The sequence below is a fragment of the Varanus komodoensis genome, unplaced genomic scaffold (genome assembly GCF_004798865.1).
Source record: "Varanus komodoensis strain SLA01 unplaced genomic scaffold, ASM479886v1 scaffold4, whole genome shotgun sequence".
Lineage (NCBI taxonomy): Eukaryota > Metazoa > Chordata > Lepidosauria > Squamata > Varanidae > Varanus > Varanus komodoensis.
Genome location: NW_025335941.1, coordinates 53,609,744 through 53,623,054, shown reverse-complemented (window position 1 = coordinate 53,623,054; position 13,311 = coordinate 53,609,744). Strand labels below are relative to the sequence as shown.

At 40.9% G+C, this 13,311-nt stretch overlaps 1 protein-coding gene across 1 annotated transcript in view; it reads left to right on the top strand.

The window, feature by feature from the left end:
• The window catches only part of ARHGAP42 (Rho GTPase activating protein 42), a 117,544-nt gene that overhangs the window by 81,947 nt on the left and 22,286 nt on the right, over positions 1–13,311 (top strand). The window contains exons 8-15 of the mRNA XM_044441823.1: positions 960–1,060; positions 3,200–3,309; positions 6,121–6,199; positions 8,188–8,227; positions 8,954–9,016; positions 10,660–10,734; positions 11,676–11,760; positions 12,630–12,688. Coding sequence (XP_044297758.1) covers positions 960–1,060; positions 3,200–3,309; positions 6,121–6,199; positions 8,188–8,227; positions 8,954–9,016; positions 10,660–10,734; positions 11,676–11,760; positions 12,630–12,688 — 612 coding nt within the window. The remainder of the gene's footprint in view (positions 1–959; positions 1,061–3,199; positions 3,310–6,120; positions 6,200–8,187; positions 8,228–8,953; positions 9,017–10,659; positions 10,735–11,675; positions 11,761–12,629; positions 12,689–13,311) is intronic.

Below are 13,311 nucleotides of genomic sequence, written 5' to 3'. Positions count from 1 at the left end.
TCAGCTGCTTCTCCCCTCTTGGAAATTCCCTCCCCCTCAGCTGTATAAGCTTCTAAGAGTACAGGAAGGAGGCTGAGGTGTCACCTTGGGGTACCTTGGTGGCAGACTCTTCCCCACTCCTCAGTGCCCGCAAAATCGGCTTCACAGATGAGAAGTAGCACAGAAGTGACCTTTGCTCTGTGCTGCTTCCATTGAGTGGGATGGTGGAAATGGGTGTCCTGAAACAGCACAGGGTTGGACCTGATGGTCTTCATGGCCCCTTCCAACTCTACTATTCTATGATTCTATGTTTCATTCCCCATGGGATACACATGATCCTCCAAGCTCTGAGACTTATGAGCATCCTTGTTGGATTGTACCCTAAACTGATTATTATATGTAGTGTTTGAAAAAGTTAGTCAAATGCATGCATCTCTCTAACTATAAGCTGTAATGCTTAAATTTTGAGCAGTGCATCACTGAGCACTGGATGCTAATACAGGTGAAAGGCAGCCTGAAACATAAAAATAGAATTCTTGGCTTCTATCAGACTTGGAATTCCTTTTATTATTGGCTAGAGAAATGGGATTATGCATAGATTTAAATATGTTTATGGATTATCATAAAAAGAAAAAAATATGGGGGGCTGACCCAGTAGGTCGGATGCTCTCGATGACTATTTTTTAGTTTCTTTTCGTTAGGTTTGTTAGTTAGTAGAAAATAATAATAAAACTTATTTAAAAAAATAAAATTCTTGGCATTTAACATCTATTATGTGAATAGTTTTTCACATGCATGTAGTTGCATATGTAATAACATGTCCCAGAGTGCATAATTTGCAACAAAACTGTGTGTGTGTGTCTGTCTGTATTACCATGATTTTTTTTTTTTTTTGCTCAGGAAACTTTTTTTTAAAAAAATTAAAAACTAAAAGGCATGTTTTGATCTTGTCTGTCTGTTTGACTTTGTTTTATTTTCAGGACCTCTAGGTTTCACCTGGATAAAGCATTACTGTACTTATGACAAAGGGACAAAAGCATTTACAATGAGCATTTCCGAAGCAAAATCTGGAGGCAAAGTAGTAAGTATTACCCCAAACTGGGAAAAGGTGTGGTGTGGCTTTTCATCCACTAATTTCAACTTAAGAAGTGGGTTCCATCCAGGAAAGCTGTTCCTAACAGAAAGTTGATGTGTTTCCAGTCCATGGAGATTTGCAGCAAAAACTCCCTACCTTCTGAAAGAAATAGTTTTTTCCACAAACGTACAATTTTGATGAAACGTTTTTCCAGGTATTACTCCTGCCTTCCTATTCTAATCAGAAACTTTTTCATCACCACCACCACCACTACAATCACCACCATATAGTGGAATTACAGCAATGCATTCATTCAACTAGACGTCTAGCTCATTTTCATCACCTAATTCCAGTTTGAGTGGAACCTGAAGTCAACAACTTCAGAGTCCTAGAACTGGATGGTAGGGTTGAGATGGTTGTTTATGAGGGCTATGAGCCCTTCCACATCCCATCCAGTCTGATGTGGTGGCACCGCAGAATGATGTGCACACCCCATTCTACGAGCGTGTTAATTTGGCCTTCTCATACATTCTTCATGCATACCGTGTAGATATGGAAAAATGGGGAGTAGAATTGTGTCACTAGCTCTGCATCAACATCTCTACCTCCCTGATATTTCTACTTACTGTACAAAGATGCACACGTGTGTCCCTTTTCAGAGTTTTGTCTCCATGGCTGACGGGGATGGTCACTAGATTTATTCCAGGGCTGGATGACATCATGGGCTGAATGATATGAAAGGGGAGCTGGCCACCCTACCTGACAAGAAATGCATGCATGGGGAGTAAGAAGGAAGAGCAAAGCCCATGAGAGGGGCGGCCACAGTCAAACTGGTGGCTGAACTGTAGCTGCTGCTTCATCCACGTGGGACTTACCTCATTGGGGAAAAGGCTCTGTGGAATGATGCATCTCAGCACACCTGGATATTTCACTGTTCTCTTTGATCTGTGCTCATCCTGCTAGTTAATCAAATGCATCAGCGTGGCTTTGTGTATGGCAAAGTAATAGTTTGGCAGGAATTTTTCACACATCTGCCACAACAGCACATTTTTACCTGGGTGTGACATAAGTTGCTACCCCACAGATTTTTAAGTACTTGCATGAAAAATAGTTTAACAATTTTCTATGAAAGAGTAAGCACATGCTGCCCAGTGTAATTTAAGATATCTTTCAGAAGAAGTGAAAAATATTTGTAGTTCTGCTTTAAAGGTGGTCATGGGGAAATAAACATAAATAAGACAGTTGGTTGCATTTACAGATAATGGGAGTAGTAGAACAGTTTAAAGGCTGGCTATTTCCCAAATAGATTAGGCTAGTTCATTAGAAGCAAAAGAAACTCTCAAGATCATTATATTTCCAGATTCTTGCATGTGTGTATAAAGGACCACAATGTTTAGTTGGGTGAACTAATTGATGAAAAAGTGTTCCGTGGTCAGTTGGGCAACTGGGGTGGGGGAGCATGCACACCCACACACAGTTTTAAATACAAATGCTTAGAAGGAGCAATCTTGCTCTTTCCTTTCACAGAAATAATGAATCCCTTTTCTAATATGATACCTGCTATACCATGTGTCCAACAAAGAAAATATACTTCTTTTTTCAAAAAAAATGTTTATTCCATATGACTGTTTTACCATTCAATTTGCATAAGATAATGTTTTATCCTATACAAATTTAATTGGTTGACTAAACTCGTATGATTAATGAATGGGCAACAATTCATGCTCTCTAGACAACCATAGGATTTTTGGAGTCTAAGGTACATGGTTGGGAAAGCACTCCAACTTCATAAATGGTTCCCAAGCTTGGAATGTCCTCTCCTCCACCCCCACAGAAAGAACTCTGAAGTCACAACAGAGACATTGGAGATAGGTTAGGGGGGCTGTTCAGGAGGATGGGAAGCGTGGGAGGAGCCTCAACCACCTTCCTTCAGCCGTCTGAGCCTTTTGCAGGTTGGGATGAGCCTGGAAGCAACCTTTGCTTTCGTAATCCTCCAGCCTTCCCAAACTTGCAGGGTTACAAGCATCTGGATTGGTTTGCAGCCTTGCAAACTTTCCTTTAATTTGTTTACAATCCCAAAATACATGGATACTTAACATCATGAATCATAACTTCATTTTTTCTCTATTTCTGTTTTTTTTCTAGAATGGTCTTGTCCCAAGTACACCAGAAGTATTCAAGTTGAAATCCTGCATACGGAGAAAGACAGATTCAATTGAAAAACGTTTCTGTTTTGATATTGAAGTTGTTGAAAGGTTTGAGATTCCAACAATGCCTTTTAAAAATTGCCACACCAGTAAGATGAGACATATACATGCATATCTAGGAAATGTATTTATTTTATTTACTTATAGAAACTTCTCTTGGCCCCCATAAGGGACCCCATCATGGTTCACAATAATAAAAACAATCTTGTGGCTGTAGTAACCAATAAAATTAAAGCACTTGGCTGCTAAACTAAGAGTTAACACCTAATAGAAGCCTAGTAAGCTGGAAATATTTGGGCCTTTACCTAAAACCCATCAGCTGACCCTGTTCCTAAGCCCCTGTAAGACCACTAAGAAGGATCTATAGCTATTCCATGCTTCACTTACTCAGACCTTTGAACTATTGCATAGAAATAACAGCAGTAACAAGCTGGAGGTTCTGAGAGCTCTACCCATGAAGGATCCTAACATATTAAATTTAAATTAAGACTCCCACCCCTGGGAATGAAAAAGAGGTCTGGACATGTTCATTGGTATCCCAGCCTTCACCATAGTTTACCCGATTAGGGAGAAAACTTAAATCAGGCTCTCACATCTGCTCTAGATATCTTAAACATATGACTTGCCAAGGAAAAAACTCTTCTTAAGCCATCCTGGCTGTTAGGAGGGGCTCTGGACATAATCTCAGCTTTTTCCCAAGGCTTCTGCCTCTTACTTCCTAGCACTTATTCCATCCTCCTCTCTGGATCCCATTCCTGGCTGCTTCCTTCTTCAAGCCTGGCATTGCGAAGACCTCTCTTCCAGCTCTCTTACGGGATACAGGCTCTCAATCCATACCTCCATGTACTGGGGTCATAAGGCTACTGCTTAATCAGGTCCTGCTCTCCACAGTGCCCAGCCACTGAGGAAGTCCACAGAAGCAGGACATGAAGCGAGCGATCGCCTCCCAGCACCTGCAGCCATCGTAACAAGTCTGCAGACTTCTGAATTCTTCTGCACAAAAGTCTCTGGAATATTATCCAGACTCCCCCTTATCCAGACCTTTATTATTCATATTTATCCCAGTTGCTTTCTACTATAAAACAGGGATGGGCAACTTGTGGTCTTCCAGATGTTTTGTTCTGCATCTCCCATCAGGCCTAGCCAGAATAACCAATCGTTATTTCTACTAATCAGAGGATTTTTCCATGAAAAGTGGTTATACAATAAGGTTCTACCGTCAGTGATGTGTCATTTCTATTTTAAATAGGGCTCTCTGCATGTCCTCAAGTCAGCTGTCCTGAACCTAAGGCCATCCCAGTGTGTTTGGCTAAAACGCCTATGCTTTGGCGCTTCAGCCATAGTGGGTGGAGTTGCACGATGTGTCAGGAGCATTCTTGGCCTCTCTTACATCAGAGTACAGTGCTTAGAACATCTAGTCTCTGTTCCTTGACCTCTGCTCATCAAAGGGTAGAGTTGAGGACTGCCAGTCCTAACATTCCTAAAGTCTTTCTTCTCTGACATTTTCACCACTGTGTTTCTCTTTTGCTGTTCTTTTTGTCTGATAAATCTTCCTACTCTTTCTCTCTCTCTCTCTCTCCCCCTACACCCCACATTTACTTATTTATTAGATTTATATCCCACTTTTTTCTTACAAACTCAAAGTGGCTTACACCATTCTCTTGCTGCTCTCCATCTGATCCCCATAAAAACAACCCTGTGAAGTAGGTTGGGCTGAGAGTCTAGGACTGGCCCTAAGTCACTCAGTTGGCTCCATGACATTTGTGATCTCTACAGCTTCTAAAATAAAAGTACCCCCTTCCACTTTTCAGCCTTCTCTGTTTCCTCTTGCTCTTTTGGGTTTTGTTAGTATCTCAGTTCTTTTTAAACCCAAACTTTTGCCTGGGCTTAATTCTACACAGCTGGCCTGGCCAGGAAGTGGATAGTGTTGCCATCTCCACTGGGTTCAGTACCTAAAATAGCATCTATGAAAGCTGCAGGCAAGTAAAAGCTGCAAGTGTGAAAAGGTTTTTATTTAATTAATTTTATTTGCACCATTTATAGGCCACATTAATCACTAAAATCATAGTTTAACTAACTGAAGTTTTCCCAGGTCATGTCAACATTTGCCCGTGTAAGGTTGATGACAAATTACTTGGTCACTGTGGATTCACAATGTTGTGACTTGTTTTGAAGGATTCTGTGAAATGGACAGGGATTGCTTTATTTCCACTCTTTAAGAAGGACTGCTTGACACTGCAGAATGTGTCACCATCAGAATCTTCATTCTATTTTGTTTTGTATTTGTTTTTTCTTTTTGCTGTTGTTTGATTTGCTCTCCCATTTTATTTGGTTCATTCAGCTTTTGGCCCTACAGAACTCCACTTGGGCACCGTTCCCCCTTAGCAGCACAGCTCTCACCTGCGCTGGAGCGGGGGGTGGAGCAGCACATGCCGAGCGCATGCCGGCCAGGTGGTGCCACATGGTGCAGGCAGGCCAGCAGCGTCCTGGGTGTTGGGCACACACACATTCACTCTAAAAGACGGACAGACATTTCCCCTTACTTTTGAGAGGGAAAAAGTGTTTTATTGTGTTGTAAGCCGCCCCGAGGCTTCGGCAAGGGGCGGCATAGAAATGTTCAAATAGATAGATAGATAGATAGATAGATAGATAGATAGATAGATAGATAGATAGAAAGGACATTGTGTATAGACTGTATAAACACTGAACTGACAGATTTCCTAGAAATACTCAGTTCAGCTCTAGTACTTAACACTTTCTCATCTTCTCCATTTGTACATTTTCATGTTAAGGTAGTCTTCAGATTTGTAAAGAGAAAAATAAGTCAAGTTTGCTGAGTTGTCGTTGTTTTTCTAATAGACATGGGATCATTACACTACAAGCCTTTTCTGAGTCCAACAGGAAGCTTTGGCTGGAAGCTATGGATGGAAAAGAACCAGTAAGGAAAACTTCTTCTGTTGCACGTGTGTGTGTGTGTGTGATTTGAACAATAACAGATTAACTCTCACAGAACTCTTTCACTGTACCCTTACAATGAATAAGAATTTTAGAATCCCTTTCTTGCACCAGAGAGATGACAGAGGAATCTTAAATGAGATGCAAAATGATACACACATGCTTGGAAAGTGCTTTCTTATCACTGTACTCATTGTATTATACCAAGTGCCATTCTGGTAGATTCCTATTCCCTAGAAATGGCATTTTCTGTGCAAAGGTGCTTTGAAGTAGAGAAATAGGAATAACTTAGTATGCAAATGTTAAAACATAAAAATATAACATTATTAAGTTGCACTGTTGCATTGCTGTGTGCACATATATGTAAAAGCTTGTTTGCTGTATATTTTATTTATTGTAAGCCCTCCCGAGACATTCTGTAGGGAATGGGATAGAAATGCTATTAATAAATAAATAGTGATAGCAAACAGCAAAGCTATATAATCCTGTCTATGGAATGCGCTCCCCAGAGAGGTCTGCCTGGCGTCGTCATTATGTGTTTTTCAGCACCAGGTTAAGACCTTTTTATTTGATCAACATTTTAATAAGTTTTAATATTGTATTTTTTACCATTATATTTTAACTGCAGTCAGAATGGGTTGATAATTTAATTTATTTATGTTTGGTGATATTTGTATTTTATCTTTGTAAGCTGTCCTGAGGCTTTTGAAAAGGACAGCATATAAATATCCTAAATAAATAAATTGGCCAAGATCCAAAGGGCCTGGTGCTTTCTAAGCCTTGCCTTTGTCCCTGAAATTTCACTCCTGAAGGAGAGGAGACCTACCAGAGCAGCCTTTGTACAGTACAAAAGGGTGCAGGGAGAAGGAAGTGCTTTCCCTGAAAGTGTGGCATAGTGGTTAAGAGCACAGGACTGGGACTCCGGTGAATCATAGAACAGTAGAGTTGGAAGGGGCCATGAAGGCCATCAAGTCCAGCCCCCTGCTGTTGCAGGGCATCACCTTACACCATCCCACTCAGATGGCTCTCCAGTTTCTTTTTAAATGTCCTTAGTGTGGGAGAGCCCCTCACCTCTCTAGGCAGCTGGTTCCACTGTCCTCTTACTCTGACAGTGAGGAAGCTTTTCCTGAAGTCCAGGTGATCTAGGTTCTAGTCCCCACTTGACCATGGAACCAACAAAGTGATTCTGGGCCAGTCTCAGCCCCTCGTATCTCACAGGGTTGTTGTTGTGGGAATAAGATTGATAGCAGGAGGAGGAGAATGATGTAAGCCTCTTTGAGTCCTTTAAAAAAGATGGGACGTAAACCAAATAAATAAATAAATAAATAAATAAATGTGCATCACTTAGCATCTCATTTAAGATTTCTATGACATCTTTCTAGTTCAAAAAAGGGATTCTAAAATTCTTATTCATCACAAAAGGACAGGGAAAGAGTTCTAGAAAAGTGAATGTGTCACGTTCAGATTACTTGTTTCGAAACAGAACGTCAAGGTGACACACCCTTCCCTCATTCCTGCAGAAAGCTTAGCTAAAATGGTCAGAGGGTTCTGTCCACCTAGCAGGTACATGATCTGAATGTATAAAATTGGAATGGTCTGGAAAAAGAAGAAAATGCCTTTCTTTCTTAAAATGTTAGAAGTCTGGCTCAGCAGAAGAAACTGGCTGATGGTAGCGCTAGAACTGACCAAAACGGAAGTAGCACTTCTCAGATCACAGAAGCAGCTGTGGGATGCTGTAATATCCACTGACCCTGATGCTTTTTACAAAAGGCTTCCACACTTGTGTACACATTTGGTTTCTCCCCACCTGCCCAGCTAACCTGCCTCCATCAAGTTGTGGGAAGGATAATAAAATGGAGTAACCTCTCCTGAATTTCTTGGAAGTTAAGATAACTCTATTTGGTTGATAAATTAGGAAATATGAGTATGTTACACTTTAAAGTTAAATTTCTTTCTTTTTTTCTTTCTAAGATTTATACTTTGCCAGCTATTATTAGCAAGAAAGAAGAAAGTAAGTTCACTTTTAACTGTATGAAATTGACTGTACTAATTCATCAACAAAGCTTTCATTAATTGGGTGAAATCTTTATCCATATATGATAGCTCAAAAGCCTTGAAGTCCATCTTCCAAAACTGGATTGAAGTTCAAAAAGTTTTATATCAGTGGGTAATATCCAGTGTTCTAAGTCCAAGAGTGGGGTCATCATCATAAACTCCTTGTCTTGTTAGATTTGTCTTTTCCCTTTTCTGCATGAAAAATAAACAAATACCCAATGCTGCATTAGTGTTACGTGAAGGAAGATGCTGCTATATTTGCTAATACCAACTGAATTGGCATCAGTTCATCATACAACACTAATTTATTAGAAGTATTTTTTCTTTTGTTTCTATTTGTGATACCATGTGTACTTTAGAAATAAAGCAAGAGATAATTTTTAAAAATAGGTAACAATGTTAATACAATTGCACTTAGAGATAACCCTTATGGCTGCATATGGTCTTGCATAGCATGACCTAGTGTGAAATGATAAGGCAGTTCTTGTTTTTGTTTTGCTTTCTTTGATAATCTAATTACCTCTAGTAAAGCGGACTTGTTTGATTTTTAACCATCTTATTTCACAAGGATTCCTAATATTGGGATAAATGAATTGCAATGAATTTGACTTTCTGGTTTGCTTGGCTAGACGATGACAAATATCAAAAGCTCTACATATTTTTTTTCTCTTCCTTTTGTTAGTGTTCTTAAATGAAGCTGGTTTTAACTTTGTAAGAAAATGCATTTATGCAGTGGAAACGAGAGGTATGTATTGAAGTGCAAGTATAAAACTTATAGTGGCTTAAGGACCATTTCATGTACTACTTTTGTTAACTCAAGAAAGTACCTTTGAAAACATGTTCCACCCCTTTAGATGATAGATACCCATTAAGTATGTGCCAAAACATTGCTGATCTAAGCATGCACACTCATGCATGCACACATATCTACCCGTGTCACAGTGTCTCCGTTCCTTGTGCAAAACTAGCATAGCTGAGATTTGTGACTCGTTTGGCTGATGCGATTGCAAGCAGGAGCCAGCGTATCCATGCCTGTACCTGTCACTCCCCCCCTTCCTGCAAAGCCCTGCAATGCACAATTAAGCAGTGCAGCTGTCCTGTGTGGCAGTGAAGCGTAGCCAGAAGCATACAGTCTGGTGGTAATGCAGTTATGGACATACTCCATGCTTCGCTAGCAGAGTCAGGCAGCCCGGGCAAATGGGTGATAGTGTGGCCATCCTGATTTCTGTCTTGATGGAGAGGGTCTGCTTTTTTGGGGGGGGGGGGGGCTGGCACCTGGACAAACGAGAGTGGGAGGAGGCTGAGCAGGCACGATGGTAGGGGACAAAATATCAAACAAACCCAACATGTGATGTCTGTTGCCAAAGTGCCCCATTGACAAAGAAAGCAGAAGGATGGACAGTAGGGAGACCAGGTGGAAAGGTAGGCGCGTGTCCAGCCATTGCCCAGTATTGTGCTGGTTGCACTCCATCTCTTAGTTCTTCCATGCCTCCGGGTGAATGCTCCAGGCCAGGAGATATCTGTGATCTTTTTGGTTGAGGTGGGGGCAAAGAAGTTCTGCTCAGGGTAGAATCTCTATGGAGTACAGGCCTGCGGTTATGAAGCTAAAGAATACTTTGGTGCTTGAGGGGTGGCACTTAATAGCACAGGACTGAGTGCTCAGGTCAGAGCTATGGGCCAGGTGGCTCAGGCCTTGCCCTGTGTGCCCGTGCCCTGTGGCCCAATGCACTACATCATCACCACAGTGTGCCACCCACATGGCCATTGTTCCATGTACTGTGTGAAAACTGCTCATTACTCTGATGGCTGCTGCATTCCTTCGTCTTGTAGCCCCCTCCGTGTGGTTCCCTCCTGCTCATTCTGAGAGTAACCAATTCATTGCGACCAACCACCTCATGTTCCTCTAAGATTTCCCCCACCCCAGCCAACAGCTGCACTTCTATGTCTACTTCTTGAGAGGGCTGTCCGCACCCTGGGTCCCTCCAGGTGGTCCAGTCACCCCCTCCAAGCATGTCTAATGGTTAGGGGTGATAGGAATTGTAGCCCAAACTATGCTGAAGTGCATAGGAAATGTTGAGCGAAGGGACCCCTTATTAGCTAAACTCTGACTCAAGTATAGAGAATGTACAGTTGAGTGATACCAACTGAAATATCAGTGGTTTTGATTCAGAAGCATTAAGATAGAAATGGTCTCTGTCTCTCTAAGAAGGACATGGTGTTCTGTCCATAGCAAAGCTCCTGTAGCTTGAGCACAGTAATTTTAGGTGTTTATTTAGAATTATGTTTAGCTGACCTTTAAAAGGAAAAACATCAAATAAATGGTCTGTGGGAACTCGTGCTTCTTCAGAGCAAAACCTCACCATGTTACGTTTTGTTTTGTCCTTGAAGGAATCACCATCTTGGGCTTGTACAGAATAGGTGGCGTGAACTCCAAAGTTCAGAAGCTGATGAATACCATATTTTGTAAGTAAGGCTCCACATGCTTTACAAGTAATTCTTCAGAGAGTGCCCTGGGTTGTGTGTATGATTAAGCATGGAATCATTCAGGGAGGGGTCGATAGAACATTTGGCTTAAAAGTGGTGTCAGCCTGTTAGTGGAGGTGGGCAAATTTTGCATCAATAAAGCCCAAAGAAAGCACTAGATCTGCCTGCTGGCTTTCTTCTGGGCATGGAGTGATACAGGCAAAGGACTAACTAGCCAGCGTGGTGGTTAGGAGCATGGGACTGGGACGGAGGAGACCCAGGGGTGACTTGGGCCAGTCACAGACTCTCAGCCCAGCCTCCCTCACAGGGTTGCTCTTGTGGGGATAAAATGCAGGTATGAAGCTGCTGTGGGTTTCTCCCCAGAGAGGTTTGCCTGGCATCGTCACTTTTTTATTTTCCCAATGTTTTAAGATCTGATTGTTTTAATTGGGGTTTTATTGTTAGTTGAATTTTTAGGACACTGTGTTTTGTTTTACATTTTGTATTGTTAAACCGTCCTGAGACTTCGATAAGGGATGGTATAGAAAAGTTTTAAATAAATTAATAAAGAGGGGGAAGGGTGGGATATAAAAGATGATGAGGAGGAGGAGGAAGATGTGTTTCCCATCCCTGCTATTGAAAATCCTTTAACTGGAAGTGCTGAGGATTGAAATGAGGGTCTTACATTTGAAGAGAATAATGTTGCACTATGGCACTTCCAGTTCCTTGGAACCAGAAGAAAGTCCATTCATAATGGAAGGCCATGCATAATGCTGCTGCCTCCATTTGTACATTGATAAATCTGTATTAAGTCAGATAATTTTGACACATCTTCTCTTCCAGTTATTGTTTTCCACATGATGCGATTGTGATGCAGTAATCCTTCCTTTCGTCCGTCCTTCCTTCCTTCCTTCCTTCCTTCCTTCCTTCCTTCCTTCCAGCTCCTAAATCTCCTCCTGACATGGATATTGATATGGAAATTTGGGACAATAAAACTATAACAAGTGGGCTAAAAAACTACCTTAGGTGAGTAAGCAGTATGGTTTCTACATTTCTTATTGCTTGTATTTGCATATTTGTATCTCTGTCTTACCCCCTTCAGGTTCCATCACCATATACTGCTAGATCTAACCAGCCACTAGTCATTTATAAAATAAGTAAGAGTCTTGGTTCTTGTACATCATAAAACCCTCTATTGTGAATGCAAAACATTTAATTTGTAAATTGTATCTAACGTTCACAGCATGGGACAGTAAGTCTTCTTAACTGGTTAATTCATTTTATCCAAACAAGACACTGTGCTTTTTAAAATTATTATGAGAGTATGATAAACAAAACAATAACTCTTGCCACCATTCTCTCAAATGCTGTAATACAGGCAGTTGGTGGGGCATAGGAAAAATGCAGACACATTTATTTATGAAGTTACTTAGGATTCTCAGGATATTCTACAAATGGAAGAGGGAAATATTGGAGGGAAGCTAACCCTAACCAAACCCTAACCCTAGTTTTAATCTCTGCTTAAAGCAGCCTTGGCCAAACTACAGGGAGGGACCAATATTGGACGCGCCTACCTCACTAGGAACCCGGTAGCTTGGCTACCTCTGCTGAAGAGCCTGGTGGATGTAACTCTTGGCTAAACCAGTGCCCTGGGTGGGGAATGAGTAGAAGGCAGCTTTCTTACTATCAAGTGACATGCTGTGGATTGCAGCCTCTTCCAACACAGCAGGAAGTCTTGGTTTATTATTTCTGTTGTTACTTAAAACTTAATTGACACTGTCATTGATTTAAATCTCTGCTAGTTTAGAAAAAAATGAAAGTGAACGGTTTTGAATTAAAAACAAATCTGGATAGAATAATATATTTAATTCCTTTCCTTCCAAATGTGTACTCAGGTGTCTTGCAGAGCCACTAATGACCTTCAAGTTGCACAAGGATTTCATTGTTGCAGTTAGTAAGTAAAAATGCTACTTTTTTACTGAATGCTGATACTTGGAAAATTGTGTTCATCAACCTGCAGTGTTTTGCAGCATTTTGGGATCAGACCATGTGCTGAGGTCCCATACAGCTCCAATAACATTTAGCAATAGGAAACAAATGTGCATAATACCATTTGTATCCGCATGATTTATTTTATTTAACATAACCATCACTTTCCAAAATTAGAACTTTTCAGGTTGTGCAAATTCTCAAAGCAAGTGCCATCCATGAAAGTAGAATCAAAAGTACTCACATCATAATTACTGCAAACCTATAGTTGAAGGGTGTTATTTTACAGAGATAATATAGAAGAATTGAAGTGTATGACTGAGGGCCATAGATTGAACTGTTAAGGATTTGCATGTTTGATGCCATGCTGGCCCAACTGGGTAGAAAGAAGAGACTGGGGTCAGCTTTTAGCAAGGGGGAAATAACTTGGGTTAGAGGGGCTGTATTGGCATGGGAAATAAATAGCATGTGTGTTCTGCAAGGTCATGCATTCATACCTTTTGCTGCTACCACCTTTTGATTTGTTTGTGTGGTTTGTTTCTAAGTCGAAGTTGCATTGTGGACTTGTTCTTTTCTTCCAGCCTTCCC